General features: G+C 41.5%; 1 protein-coding gene and 1 long non-coding RNA gene across 5 annotated transcripts in view; one reads left to right on the top strand and one right to left on the bottom strand.

Moving 5' to 3' along the window:
* Positions 1-14,813, bottom strand: part of LOC129049064 (uncharacterized) — a 116,761-nt gene that overhangs the window by 71,269 nt on the left and 30,679 nt on the right. The gene's annotated exons all lie outside the window — the stretch shown is intronic.
* GUCY2C (guanylate cyclase 2C) overlaps positions 14,378-14,813 on the top strand; it is an 82,941-nt gene continuing 82,505 nt past the window's right edge. The window contains exon 1 of the mRNA XM_002822972.3: positions 14,378-14,745. Coding sequence (XP_002823018.2) covers positions 14,529-14,745 — 217 coding nt within the window. The 5' untranslated portion in view covers positions 14,378-14,528. The remainder of the gene's footprint in view (positions 14,746-14,813) is intronic.

Genomic DNA, 14,813 nt, shown 5'->3' with positions numbered 1-14,813 from the left:
GGGGCTTTTCCAGAAAGCTGTGAAACGTTTCACTCATTTCCTGCGTCAGGACTTCCTTCAGTCCTGGATAAATAATATTGAAGATATATGCTTAAAATATTCCTAACACCAGGATTTGTGCATGTTTTCTTCCCCAAGAAAGCTATAAACAGCGAAAATTGTGCTGTAAGTTTCCCTGTGTCTTCTCTCCTTTCCCTCTCCCCCAAAACTAAAGTAAAAGAAATGTTAACTGCCCGTTTTTCTGTGACCAGCAGACCTTATCTAATAATACTCCCAATTCCAATTCCTTGTAAACATACTTTGTAAAGTTCTGTAAGATCCCGTCTCCTTTGCCATGCCCCTGCAAGGTCATAAAGTAGATAAAACCTAAGTTGCAATTCCAGTTTTCCTCAAAATCTAAGACATGTCACAAAATAATTTACTGCCTTTCTTTCTCGCTCTGGTAACATCTTCCCGTTGCACGTATTTCCCGCCTTAAAAAGTTTAAAAGGCAATCACCCAAAATCAACAATGGCTACCCGTTCAGGACCTCTTCCATGCTGCAGAAGCTTTGTACTTTCTTTTTTATTTCTTTTTTTTTTTTTTTTTTTTTTTGAGACGGAGCCTCGCTCTGTCGCCCAGGCTGGAGTGCAGTGGCGTGATCTCGGCTCACTGCAAGCTCCGCCTCCCGGGTTCCTGCCATTCTCCTGCCTCAGCCTCCCAAGCAGCTGGGACTACAGGTGCCCGCCACCTCGCCCGGCTAATTTTTTGTATTTTTGGTAGACAGGGGGTTTCACCGCGTTAGCCAGGATGGTCTATTGATCTCCTGACCTCGTGATCTGCCCGCCTCGGTCTCCCAAAGTGCTGGGGATTACAGGCCTGAGCCACTGTGCCTGGCCGGAAGCTTTGTACTTTGCTCAGTAAAGCCTACCGCTTTTTCTCTCTCTCGGTCTGCGTCTCTATCACTGGCCGCAGTTAGCCGCCACCCCAATTCTTTGGCATGGCTAGGCAAGAACCTTAGGCGTTACAACCTCAGCACAAATCAAAGCAGTGACACCAAACTCCACTAGTGGTCATTATATTCTTCATCCACTACAACTTATTTGTATGACTGCTTGAGTCATAAGCTGAAATAGACACTGTTTTATGGAAATGATTTTTACTTGAAAGGCAAATTATGGTTACTCAGACTTGGGTGTTTGACAGATAATCTGAGTGGTAAGTTCCCACTAGGTGCTCAATAAATGGCAGATGTTAATTCACAGCATTTGAGCTTTCTCCCACTTTCATTTCAGTGGCCTTTTTATGATTCCCTAAATTCTTATTAACAGGAGTTATTAAGAAATTATTTTTAGGCAGCCAGAAAGGGTAAAAGTTCTTGGTGAAATTTTCTTTTAATAAAAAGCAGCCCCAAATCATTTCTTCCCTAACAAAGCACCCTGAAAAGTCAGGCATAGATACCCAAACTAGGAGATTTTATATGTAAATGCCGGCAGCTGTACCTGGAAGCCAGGTACATTCAATATGGCACCTCCCGCCCTCTTCTCCTGGCACACCACGTGTGCCAGTGTTTTGGCAGCCTCTAGGTAAAACCACATGTACAGGTATCATGGCAACCAGCCAGGTAGAAGCCACATTTGCATAATAAAAGACTAGGGTGGGAGGGCCAGTCTTTTCGGGCTATGTAAATGGCACACCTGGTCAAATCAATCCCCTGGGCCCTATGAAAATCAATCACCACCTCCTCAAGCCTCTGTACAAAATCGATTTCATTCCACCACAAACCAGAGACCCTATGTTTGGCAAGCCTCTTTCTCAGCATGAAGAAGCCTTTTCTCTCTCTCTACCTTTTTGGCTATTTAACTTTACACTCCTAAACCCACTCCTGTTGTTTGCCTGTGTTGTGAATTCTTTCTCGACCGTGACAAAGAACCAGGGTATATACCTCAGACAACGGAGCCATTTCATTATCTTAGAGCCCAATCATTTCTATTTTAAGTATCGATTTTTGTATGTTGTCTGCCTCACATGCAGACATATATTAAGCAAACACAAGCAGAGGAGACACAGTCAGATGAAGTCAAACCCTCTGTTCTCTGGGAGGGTCTCAACAGTTTCATACTTTCCAGCGTCGAACTTTCCTGAAGGTCCATTTTAGATCCTCAGCCCTCTCCCCCCTCTCAGCAATCTTCTTCACCATGCTGTTTACATGTTTTGATTTGGGAATTATTTTTTCTTTGTCTGAGCATACCATTTCCAGGAACCCTTCAACTTGAAGAGAGGGAATTTGAAATCTGCATCTCAACTGCTGTCATTGCTTCTTCCCTTTTTAGAATTAGGTTCGAAAACTTTGAGCTGTAAAACTATTATGTTATTGCTAACCATCCTTCTTTTAAGAGCAAATGCCCAACTATTTTTTTGTGTCCAATTTTTCTGTGGGGGTCATGTAAAAAGTCCACATGCCTTCTGCATGGCAGTTACACAGCAAGAAGACACAAGAAAATTGACACCAGAAACTTCATTATCCGACTTCCTCCAAGTTCTCATGCTAAAAACCAAAACTCCTGTATCAGTTATCATTCTTGCTAACTTCATGTTTATGTTACAACCTGCTCTTGCAAATTTCTGAATTTTTTCCAAGAATTCCCACTAGCCTCCACATTCACATTTTCTATATAACTGTATTTTCTTTCCCCACAAATTTACAGCTTTGTATTTTGTTGACTCTTAGCTTCTGCTTCTCTTGCAAATGCCTTAATTTAAATACTCTCCCCTTTTATTTCACAAGGATGTTGTGGGCACCAGCTGTAAATGGCCTTGGCCTCCCTCTGTTTATTTTCCATCCTTACTCATCAGGATCATTCTATCACTGTCTTGGTCTCTGAGAATTTTAAAAGCCTACAATGATGTTTGAGAGCTAGGGGAAATAGTATTGGGTCCAAAGTACACAAATATAACTGTCACCAGTGGAGGGTGTCCAGGTTCTTGGCATCTTGAACAAAGAATTGGACAAAATGCACAAACAAAGCAAGGAAGGAATGAAGGAATTTATAGAAAATGAAAGTACACTCCACAGTGTGGGAGCAGGCCTGAGCATAGGGGCTCAAAGACCCTGTTACAGAGTTTTTGTGCGTTTAAATACCCTCTACTTGGGGTATGCCCTATGTAAATGAAGAGGATGAAGTAAAGTTACAAAGTCGTTTACTCAGTGTATGCCCTATGGAGAGGATATTTCCTGTCATAGCTGTAGTGTGAATTGGCCTTATTTTCCCTGCCTCCAGACCCTATTTTCTTGCCATATAACTACAAAATCAAAACTAATTTATTATTCCAACAGCAAAACTGTACAACTTCTTTCTATTTTTAACAGAAAAATAATGTGTGTGGAATGTGACTGCATTTAATACATTTGATTTAATGAGTCTTTGGGCAACTGGTTTTGCAATCCTGAAGGATTAAGAAGTCTTTTCTCCTCGTTGATCTTCTTATCACTTTAAATCTGATTCTTTCCATCAGATATTTGTTCATCCTTTGAATAATTTTGCCAAGTTTTAAGCATTAGAGAAATTATTTTTTCCTAATCTCATGCATAGCACGAAAAGGAGTATGTACAATTTTATATTTCTTAAATTCTGTTTTTGTTTCAAATATGTTCTGCTGGTTTGCTGTAAACATATTTCAGACAACAAATAGATATATCTAAGTAAATATAGTTTAAACTTCTGTTCCTGTGATAGATTCTAAATATTTGTTTTAGAAATAATTTTTAAATCACATCTAGCCTGTCATTTCTTGAATATCACTAGAATTTCTTCCCACTACCATTCTTTTCTAATATAATAAAATTGGCATATATTTTAAAATTCCAATTAGATTAGTTTCAATTAAATTTTTAATTAATGTTAGATAAGAAATATCTATAATGCACAAAAGCCTCAAACAGAAAGGAGTAATCTATTCTGCTGTGTAGAGAAAGGCATCAAAGAATAACAATAATTAACATTTGTTGAACACCTACTCAGCTAGGTGCCAGGAACTTTATGATACCATTTTCTGATGTAATGAACCCAAATTTCCCCACACTGGGATCTGCAAAGTTTATAGCAAGAGTAGTAACTTCTTTTCACTTGATGCTGCCCCTGTATTTCTAGAAGTTGCTGGGCATGTTTTGAACATTGTCCAATGTGCCTACGTGTGCTGGGTACTGCCATGGACCCACTGAGTATGAGCATTCATCAGGTGCTGCTCAGGCCTGATGAACAGGGCCCAGGCCAGGAACAACAGCCTCCCCTTTATGTGATGGAGCCTGGTAGAGGGGCCCTAAGCAATGATATCTATGTCTTAATATTCAGTCAGTGCCCTATTGGGTTGTTCTTCCAGTTTTTTATTCCAGGCCTTTTTCTCCCTTAAACTAAGGTATGAATTTATGGGCTGAACTGCAGGCAGATTTGAGTAATATGACAGCTAATCTCTACATGTCAATGCTTGCCTGTTTTTCTTAGAATGGATTACTTACTCTTGAACCACAGGTACCTGGATTTTGTTTGAGCAGATCCCATCAATCGCCTTGCGCACTTACCCATGTCCAAAATCCAGCAAGGGTCACAGCTTAGGCCTAAGCTGGAAAATTGGTTAGGATAGAAAGTAAATTTATTTTAGAAATGAGAAAACTGAGGATCGGCAAATATAGGTAATCTGCCCAAAGTTCATATTCTTAGCAAAGAGCCAAAAAAAAGGTTCAAATCCAGCTCCAAGTTGTGTGTGTGTGTGTATGTGTGTGTGTGTGTGTGTGTAAAACTGTCTCCTAGAATTCAAAGAAGTTCCTCTTTGTCTCAGGATATGCCATTCTGTTATTTAAATGCTTTCCCTGCCTTTTTAACCACAAGGTAAAGATACGTCAATGAACAAAACTCACCATTTCTCTGTTTACACTTCAGAGAAATAATCACAGTCTTTCTTTCTTCTTTTCTAAGCTATCATTTTAACCTACAGAAGGAAGTAATCTTTCAGCTGCCTTAAAGGGCAAAAACAAGAGTGTTAGCTGACTTTTCTATGAATAATACAGAGTTTCTTTATAACTATTGAAATATCAGCCCAACTAACCACGCTTTGGCACCCTAGGGAGTGAACTGTGTCTGTTCCTTATGTTGTGTTTGATTTAGGAGAAAACAGGAAGTGTTTCCAGCACACAGACAAGTTTATTATAGCCGAGACATATTGCTACTGTCTCCAAACACGCTTTCCTTAGTATGTAAACACAACCACCTGGACAGAAGAGCCAATCCAAGAGGCAGAAGAAAATTTAACAGATTTTTCATCTATCCCTGACAAGTGTAACAATCACCTGCTCCAGCCTTTCTGGAGCACAGAGAATACTGTACTTAAAAGGTTTGGGAAGGAGGGAGAGGAAGACACTGCTCAAGCATTGAATGGAGTTGGAATGGGGGAGGGGAGAATCCAGGACAGTGGCACACCAAGGAAAAGAAACAAGCCTGTCAGTTTGAAGCATCCCAGACACTAGCACTAGGTTTAGATGCAAAGCACTAGTAATGATTTTGTGTCATTGGGTTCACTCCACGTTGTTGTCTAGCTAAGACTACTTTGAATCTCTTTTCATACTTGTAGAAGATTCAATAACCCTCCCCAGCTGATATAGTTTGGATAGTTGTCCCCTCCAAATATCACGTTGAAATGTGACCCCTCGTGTTGGACGTGGGCCTAGTGAGAGGTGTTTGGGCCCTGGGGAAAGATCCTTCATGAATGGTCTCCCTATGGTAATGAGTGAGTTCTTGCTCTGTTAGTTCATGCGGGATCTGCTTGTTTAAAGGAGCCTGGCACCTCATCCTCTCTCTCTTGCTCCCTATCTTGCCATGTGACACACCTGCTTCCCCTTCACCTTCTGCCATGAGTAAAAGCTTCCTGAGGCCTCCCCAGAAGCTGAGCAGATGCTGATGCCATGCTCGTACAGCCTGCAGAACTATGAACCAAATGAACCTCTTTTCCTTATAAACTACCCAGTCTCAGGTATTCCTTTATACCTGCAATGCAAAATGGACTAATACACGAATGTTTGATCAAGTCCCTGAAGTCTTGAGTTACCCTGATCACCTTTCTGACTTTAAATTCCTGCTTCTGTGAATCATCTGGACATCCTGTTCCTGTTCTTATCTCATCAGTCTAGACATGGATCTGATCACCTTTCCATTGTTCCCACAAACTAGGCAAGCTGCATACGGCACAGACTTGAAGGTTTGGGAAAAGTTAACTATATTGTCATGTTTTATCAGTTTTAAATTCCCACTAGAATACAATGATCATGAAGGCAGAAATTTGTTTGTTTGTGCTATAACTTTGATGCTGAGAACAATTAGAAGGCTCTCAATAAATATCTACTGTATGAATGAAGTAGGCATTATTCCTCATGGAAAATAAAAGCAACCTTATATGTATTTTAGACATCCTTGGTTTTTGCTTTTTTGTTTTTTGGTTTTTTTTTTTGTTATTTGAGACGGAGTCTCCCTCTGTTGCCCAGGTTGGAGTGCAGTGGCGCTATCTTGGCTCACTGTAAGCTCCACCTGACGTGTTCACGCCATTCTCCTGCCTCAGCCTCCCGAATAGCTGGGACTACAGGCGCCCGCCATCATGCCCAGCCAATTTTTTGTATTTTTAGTAGAGACAGGGTTTCAGCGTGTTAGCCAGGATGGTCTCTATCTCCTGACCTCGTGCTCCGCCCGCCTCGGCCTCCCAAAGTGCTGGGATTACAGGCATGAGCCACCACGCACGGCCAACATCCTTGTTCTTAAAAGTCTTCAACTCACTTCCCATTATGTCTTTTTCACTGGTCATTTATTTCTTTGTAGCTCTTCACCTCGTGCCATTTTGTTGTTTTATCTCTTCCTTTTTCTCCATCTTTCCCCTTAACATCCTTCTTCTTGGATTGCTCCTGGAAACTTCAACTTTTTCTCATTTTATTATATTAAAAAAATATTTATTTATGCCTAACTCAGAAAGTTTGCATATCTAAATCCATTTAGTCTCAAACTCCTTCCCTCAAGTGAACCTCCTGCCTTGGCCTTTGAAAGTGCTGGTATTATAGGCATGAGCCACCGTGCCTATCCAAATCCATGTGACACCTCAGCAAAATCATATATCCTTTTTGCTGCCTGACTTATCTGACATCATGTTACCCTATGTGAAGGGGACCAGTAAGTATTCCTTTCACAGAAAAAAAATCAGTTAAAACAGGAATCATTAAAAATTATCAATTTATTCCTGAAAAGTTTTGTCTCAAAATATATTCATGTTCATTTATTCATCTATTGAAGTCAGGCCAAGGAATTTTCTTTGAGCACGGATGCCCTGATTGGATCTCTGAATCAGCTTTTATAAGTAAACCACACCCGTAGTGCATCATCTATTTCAGTATTTGATGTTTTTTGTTGTTGTTTTTGTTTTTGTTTTTGTTTTTAAGACAGAGTTTTGCTCTTGTTGCCCAGGCTGGAGTGCAATGGTGCGATCTCGGCTCACTGCAACCTCTGCCTCCTGGGTTCAAATGATTCTCCTGCCTCAGCCTCCCGAGTAGCTGGAATTACAGGCACCCGCCACCGTGCCCAGCTAATTTTTTGTATTTTTTTTAGTAGAGATGGGGTTTCACCATGTTGGCCAGCTGGTCTCGAACTCCTAACCTCAGGTGATCCACCCACCTCGGCCGCCCAAATGCTGGGATTACAGGTGTGAGCCACCACCCCTGGCCTCAGTGTTTGAAGTTTTAAAGCAATTGACAAGCACTCTAAGGACAGAATCTTTTTAGATTTTATATAGTATTCTCCAGCGTTTTACACAGTCTTGCCACGGTAATTTTCTTAGTAACTTGACTTTGTTTAAGATTTCCAACAATTTACGTATGCATTTTATTAGGTCACCATTTAATTACATTCATTAAGGACATGATAAAATAATAAATAAAATTGTCAAATCTGGGTGCAAACAGAAGGGAGCTTTAGTAAGCATACGACTTAACTGGACTAAGCAAAAGTGCACGTGTCCACTGACTGCAAGCATACAGTGCCTATTTCTGTTAATCTGGTGAGTCTATTAAATCATCTGTTAAGAAATACTTTACTGCAGTCATTGTGCTTTAATACATTTCGATCAGAATTTCTACCACTGTGTTTAGCATAGAACTTTCATGTTCTAGTTCAATTAGTTCCCTGGTAAAATTCCTTTTGAAAAATCATCTTTGTTTCTCCAGTGAGATAAGGAACAAGGGAAGACTAGGATTGCTATAGACAGGAGATGCATGTGTTCGCACAGGCCAAAGGGAGGGAAGGGCACTGTAGTGGAAAGGATACAAAAGAGACCCAAAGTGTTGCTAGAAACTAAAGAGTGGCAAACACAGGTGACTTGCTTAGCTGCCCCTTTCCATGTGGAGTAATTTCCTTTCTTTTCCTCTTTTTTTTTTTTTTAGACCAGAGTCTTGCTCTGTTGCCCAGGCTGGAGTGCAGTGGCATGATCTCTGCTCACTGCAACCTCTGCCTCTTGGGTTCATGCAATTCTCATGCCTCAGCCTCCCAAGTAGCTGGGATCACAGGCGCATGCCACCATGCCTAGATAATTTTTGTACTTTTAGTAGAGATGGGGTTTCACCATGTTGTCCAGGCTGGTCTCAAACTCCTGACCTCAAGTGATCTGCCTGCCTTGGCCTCTCAAAGTGCTAGGATTACAGGCATGAACCACCGTGCCCAGCCTCTTTCTTTTCCCTTATCTTTAAAGGATCTTGTTGTGTATTGAAGAGTGTCTTAATCTGTTTGGGCTGCTATAACAAAATACCATAAACTGGGTGACTTATAAACTTCAGAAAGTGTTTTATGTTTTAAAGTTAAAATTGTGAAAAATAAGTGTGTTAACTAGCACAACTCTTCCCCAGAAGCAGCTGAATTTGCAGTTACCTCACCAAACAAAAGATACAAATTGTTGGTAAGTTCAACCAATCCAAATGGAGGTAACCCATTAAAAAAAAATCTATAAAATTTAGACTGCAGCCACTCATCAGTTCACTTGAGTGGCCTTTCAGGGACCTTCTGTTTCTCAGCTGATAACTCTTCAGCACTGGGAGCTGCATCCCCCATCGCAGGGCCTACAAGGAGGAAGTCCAAGATCAAGGCACTGGCAGATTCGGTGTCTGGTGAGGGCCTGCTTTCCGGCTCAGAGACAGCTGCCTTTTTTATGTGTCCTCACGTGGTAGGGGGAGGAGAGGTCTCTCTGGGGCCTCTTTTATAAGACCTCTGGGGCCCTTATAAAAGAGGCCCAGATTTTATAACCCCATTCATGAGGGCTCTCCTCTTATCACTTAATCACTTCCCAAAGGCCCTACCTTCTAATAGCATCACTTTGGGGGTTAGGATTTCAACATATGGATTTGAGGGAGACCTAAACATTCAGACCATAGCCAAGAATATGTCTCCTAAAGCTGCCAACTCAAATGTTCTATTATTTGGTTTTGACTCTTGAAACTCTCCCAGCAGAACCTGCCTACATTTAATTATGATCGGCACGTTTATAGTTTTATGACATAAAGAAGACACACTATTTGTCTTAAGGGATTCAGGAAGGACTGCTATTTTGATCCTTCACATTTGGAATTATGATCCTGGTTACATGCTATAATCAGAGGATTCCCAGAATTGTACCTACCTACTGTCTTTATAGCTGAATCAAAGCACCTGGCAGTTTTATCTATCTCATCAACTCCCTCCACATGGCTTTCTTTTATACTTGTAATTTCTGGACCATATTTTTTAAAAGTAAAAACAGTGTATTACTTCTATTCCTTCTCCTGCCACAGGAAGTGGAAAGAGCAACAAATTAATAGTTAGAAAACCATGTTTGAGTTCAAACTTGGCCACCAATGTGCCACACAGGAAATCATTACCTGTAGCAAAGGCTGAGCATCCTTGTGATGGCCATGTGCCTCTCTGCAGCCTGGTATTCCATTCTTACTGACATCCATTACAAATCCCCATGTAGCACCCAGTCCTGACCACTGTCAATCACCCACCACAACCTATCCTGCCCCATAAAATAATCACAGCACTTTTCTTCTGTATCAAAGTTGAATCCTGTGAAGGTCCCATCCTCTCACTAGGAGACCCGGGATTGAACCCATCCTGTTCCACATCAACCATCTCCAAAACAACAGCCCTTGGTATCGTGTCTCCTCCAGTATTCTTTCACCCTCATACGGTTTCCTCTCCCCCGGATCTTTCTTCCTTCCCATTCTTTATCTCAAACATTTAACAGTGCCTTCTGAAACACCCATGCTGTAGTCAACAAATGCCTCAATCTTCTTTATCTCTTGGTTAACTCTTCCCTACACCTCTTGGCTACATTGGGAGTGGAAAAGGATGATGTTTCGGGGATAGAGTACATAGGATTGCAAAGGTCCTAGGTTCTAACTTGGATATATGAGTGTTCATTTTCTTATTCTTTTAATCTGTACATATTCATTACATATAGCCTTTATATGCATTATCTGCTTCCTCATTTTAAAATATTTTATAAAAACACAATCTCTGTTCTTTTGAGGCACATATCATTTAACCATAACACTCAGTCCCTTTTCATCAGTCACTGTCAATTATTGAAGTCCTGATTGTTCTCCCTCATCTATTGCTGCATTGATAGATCGTCTTCTCCAGCAAGCACCTACTATCAATCTGGTTGATTTCAATACTCAACACGTGACCTGTCCAACAAACTAGATTCTGAGTTCCTTGAGCTCCTTGGTTCAAAGTCATTTTCTTCTTCCCTCTCTCAGCCTCCCTGAACTGTTCAAATCAGTAATGTAGAAAATCTACCCACTAACTCCAACACTACCTTCCAGGTGTTTGCTTCAGTAATCCCCTTTTTACCTGGGCTGGACTGTGAGACCAGCTAAGCTGAGTTAAGGGAACCTGTGTTATATCAAGCAATCCCTGTCCTGCCCTAGGAGGCAGAATCCCACAATCTTCACTCATACAGTCAGTTCCAGCTGAGGCCTGAGGAGTCCATCCTCCTGCAATGGGAGATGCAGCTCCCAGTGCCAAGGTGCTATCAGCTGAGAAACAGAAGGTCACTGAAAGGCCACTCAAGTGACCTCATGAGTGGCTGCAGTCTAAATGTTAAAGAATTTTATTTTTTTTGCTGGGTTACTTCTATTCGGATTGGTTGAACTTATCAACAATTGATATATTTTGTTTGGTGAGGTAACTGCAAATGCAGCTGCTTCCAGGGAAGAGTTATAGTACTAGTTAACATACTTATTTTTCACAATTTTAACTTCAAAACATAAATTTTGCCATACGTGGTCAAGTCAATGTTGTAAACAATGGCGTTATCTGATCAATCACACGTCTCTGATTTTAATTCCCAACTCCCATTTAAGTTCAGATTCTCTTCTCAAAATTCCATGGGGACTGTTTTCACAACTGCACAGACACCTTAAAATCCATATGTCCCAAGACAGAAGTCATTATCTTCTCCCTCAAACCTGCTCCCCTTCCAGAATTCTAGAGCTCAGTAACCAGCTGAGCATATCAGGGTCGTCTTTGATTCCTCCTTCTTCCTAATGTCCCAAATCCAGTCAAATACCAAGTCCCATCCATTTTACCTTTTTTTAAATTTAATTTATTTATTTAGAGACAGGTTTTTGCCCTGTCACCTAGGCTGGGGTGCAGTGGCATGATCACAGCTCATTGCAGCCTTGAACTCCTGGCCTCAAGCAATCCTCCTCCTGCCTCAGCCTCCTGAGTAGCTGGGTATACAGGCATGGGCCACCATACCTGGCTAATTTTTTAAAAATTTTTCTTTATAGAGACGGGGCCTCTCTATGTTGTCCAGGTTGGTCTTGAAATCCTGATCTCAAATGATTCTCCTGCCTTGGCCTCCCAAAGTGCTAGGATGACAGGCATGAGCCACCATGCCCAGCTCATTTTTTTTTTTTTTAGTACAGATGGGATCCCACTATATTGCCCAGGCTGGTCCCACATTTTACCCTTTAGATATTTTTTGAACACATCTCCACTGCCACCATCCTTATCCAGGCGTTCTTTAGCTCTCACTTGTCTATAGCAACAGCCTCCCCATCAGTTCCCTGTTCCTAAGCCTGCCTCTCTCCAGGACATTTCTTCCATGGAAGTCTAAGCAGTCTGTTCAAAATTCATGTCCCTTTCTTGACTCTTAGGATATAGTCCCAAATCCCTATTGGCTTACAGGAAAGTCCATGCCCTCTCCCACCTACTCTTCTGGCATCCTCTACTGCCACTTGACCCCCTAGTTCTCTCCACTCCAACCAGGCTATAGCTCTTCAGTTTCTCAAACATGCTATGCCCCTTCTCACATCTGGGTCTTTGCACAAGCTGTCCGCCTACCTGGTATGCCCTCCTTCCCTTTCATTCAGCTAATGCATGTATCCTCTTGTCTTAGCTAGTGGACACTGTCTCAGGGATGCTTCCTTGACTTTCTAGAAAAGGTTATGTTAATTTGCAATATGCTCCCATAGCACTCTGAATTTTTTCATTGTTGAATTTAGTTATTCATATATTTGTTTATCCCATAAAAATATACAACTACTACATATCCCTAAAAATTAAAATTAATGCTGGGCATGGTGGCTCATGCCTGTAATCCCAGCACTTTGAGAGGCCGAGGCGGGCAGATCACAAGGTCAGGAGATCGAGACCATCCGGGCTAACACAGTGAAACCCCATCTCTACTAAAAATACAAAAACAAAATTAGCCAGGCGTGGTGGTGGGCGCCTGTAGTCCCAGCTACTTGGGAGGCTGAGGCAGGAGAATGGTGTGAACCTGGGAGGTGGAGCTTGCAGTGAGCCGAGATTGCACCACTGCACTCCAGCCTGGGTGACAGAGCAAGACTCCATCTCAAAAAAAAATTAAAGAAAAATTTTAAAAAATTAAAATTAAAAAATAAAATAGAAAATAAACATAATTATTTAATGTTTGCCTTCTCCCATTAGAATGCATGTTCCATGAGGACATTAATGTATCTATGTTGTTCATGGCCATATCTTCAGTGCCTTGCCAGTGCTCAACACATAGTCAAATCTTAATAAGTAGTTGCTGCTTAACCTACAGAATGGGAGAAAACTTTTGCAATCTATTCATCTGGCAAAGGGCTAATATCCAGAATCTACAAAGAACTTAATCAAATTTACAAGAAGAAAACAAATAACCCCATCAAGAAGTGGGCAAAGGATATGAACAGCCACTTCTCAAAAGAAGACATTTATGCAGCCAACAAACGTGAAAAAAAGCTCATCATCACTGGTCATTAGAGAAACGCAAATCAAAATCACAATGAGATACCATCTCATGCCAGTTAGAATGGCAATCATTAAAAAGCCAGGAAACAACAGATGCTAGAGAGGATGTGGAGAAATAGGAACGCTTTTACACTGTTGGTGGGAGTGTAAATTAGTCCAAGTATTGTGAAAGACAGTGTGGCAATTCCTCAAGGATCTAGAACCAGAAATACCATTTGACCCAGCAATCCTATTACTGGGTATATACCCAAAGGATTATAAATCACTCTACTATAATGACACATGCACACATATGTTTATTGCAGCACTGTTCACAATAGTAAAGACTTGGAACCAACCCAAATGCCAATCAATAATAGACTGGATAAAGAAAATGTGGCACATACACACCATAGAATACTATGCAGCCATAAAAAAGGATGAGTTCATGTCCTTTGCAGGGACATGGATGAAGCTGGAAACCATCATTCTCAGCAAACTAACACAAGAACAGAAAACCAAACACCGCATGTTCTCACTCATAAGTGGGAGTTGAACAATGAGAACACATGGACACAGGGAGGGGAAAATCATACACCAGGGCCTGTTGGGGGGTGGGGGGCTGGGGGAGGGATAGCATTAGGAGAAAAACCTAACGTAGACGGCGGGTTGATGGGTGCAGCAAACCACCATGGCATGTGTATACCTACGTAACAAAGCTGCACGTTCTGCACATGTATCCCAGAACTTAAAGTATATATATATACTATATATATATAAAGTTAAGGATTTCGTTTCAATGTGCAGCTAAAACCTAAGCACTAATAGTCAATTGTAGCTGTGTTTTCCTAAAGCCCTTTGACCTTTATTTTCTACTTCACAAAGTTTGTTATGTATATGATATATTGCCCTCTTTCTCTTTTCCCTCTTCCCAGTGATGCATCACAAATTATTGCATTTTTATTGGGTGAGGCCCAGGTAATCTCTCTGTTTATAGCTCTGACCTTTCTGGGTGCAAACACAAAGTGAACTTTGGTTTATCTCCTGCCATAATGTAGCTGCTAATTACTGGCAAGCAGGCTGTATTCTACAGCCCATGTGACCAGTTGGGCATGACCAGAGAGAAGCGTGGGGAAGAGCGGGCTGAGGGACTCCACTAGAGGTTGTCCATCTGGATTCCCTGCCTCCCTAGGAGCCCAACAGAGCAAAGCAAGTGGGCACAAGGAGTATGGTTCTAACGTGATTGGGGTCATGAACACGTTGCTGTTGGACTTGGCTTTGTGGTCACTGCTTTTCCAGGCCGGGGGACTGTCCTGGAGTTCCCAGGTGAGTCAGAACTGCCACAATGGCAGCTATGAAATCAGCGTCCTGATGATGGACAACTCAGCCTTTGCAGAGCCCCTGGAAAACTTGGAAGATGCGGTGAATGAGGGGCTGGAAATAGTGAGAGGACGTCTGCAAAATGCTGGTAAGAAAATGTTAATAGAATCCTCCACTCTGTTACTACCTCTGGGGACAAAGTGTTGCTAAGCAAAG

This window comes from Pongo abelii, chromosome 10 (genome assembly GCF_028885655.2).
Source record: "Pongo abelii isolate AG06213 chromosome 10, NHGRI_mPonAbe1-v2.0_pri, whole genome shotgun sequence".
Classification (NCBI taxonomy): Eukaryota; Metazoa; Chordata; class Mammalia; order Primates; family Hominidae; genus Pongo; species Pongo abelii.
The sequence above is the reverse complement of the archived record's forward strand: the minus strand, read 5'-3'. Positions and strand labels throughout refer to the sequence as shown.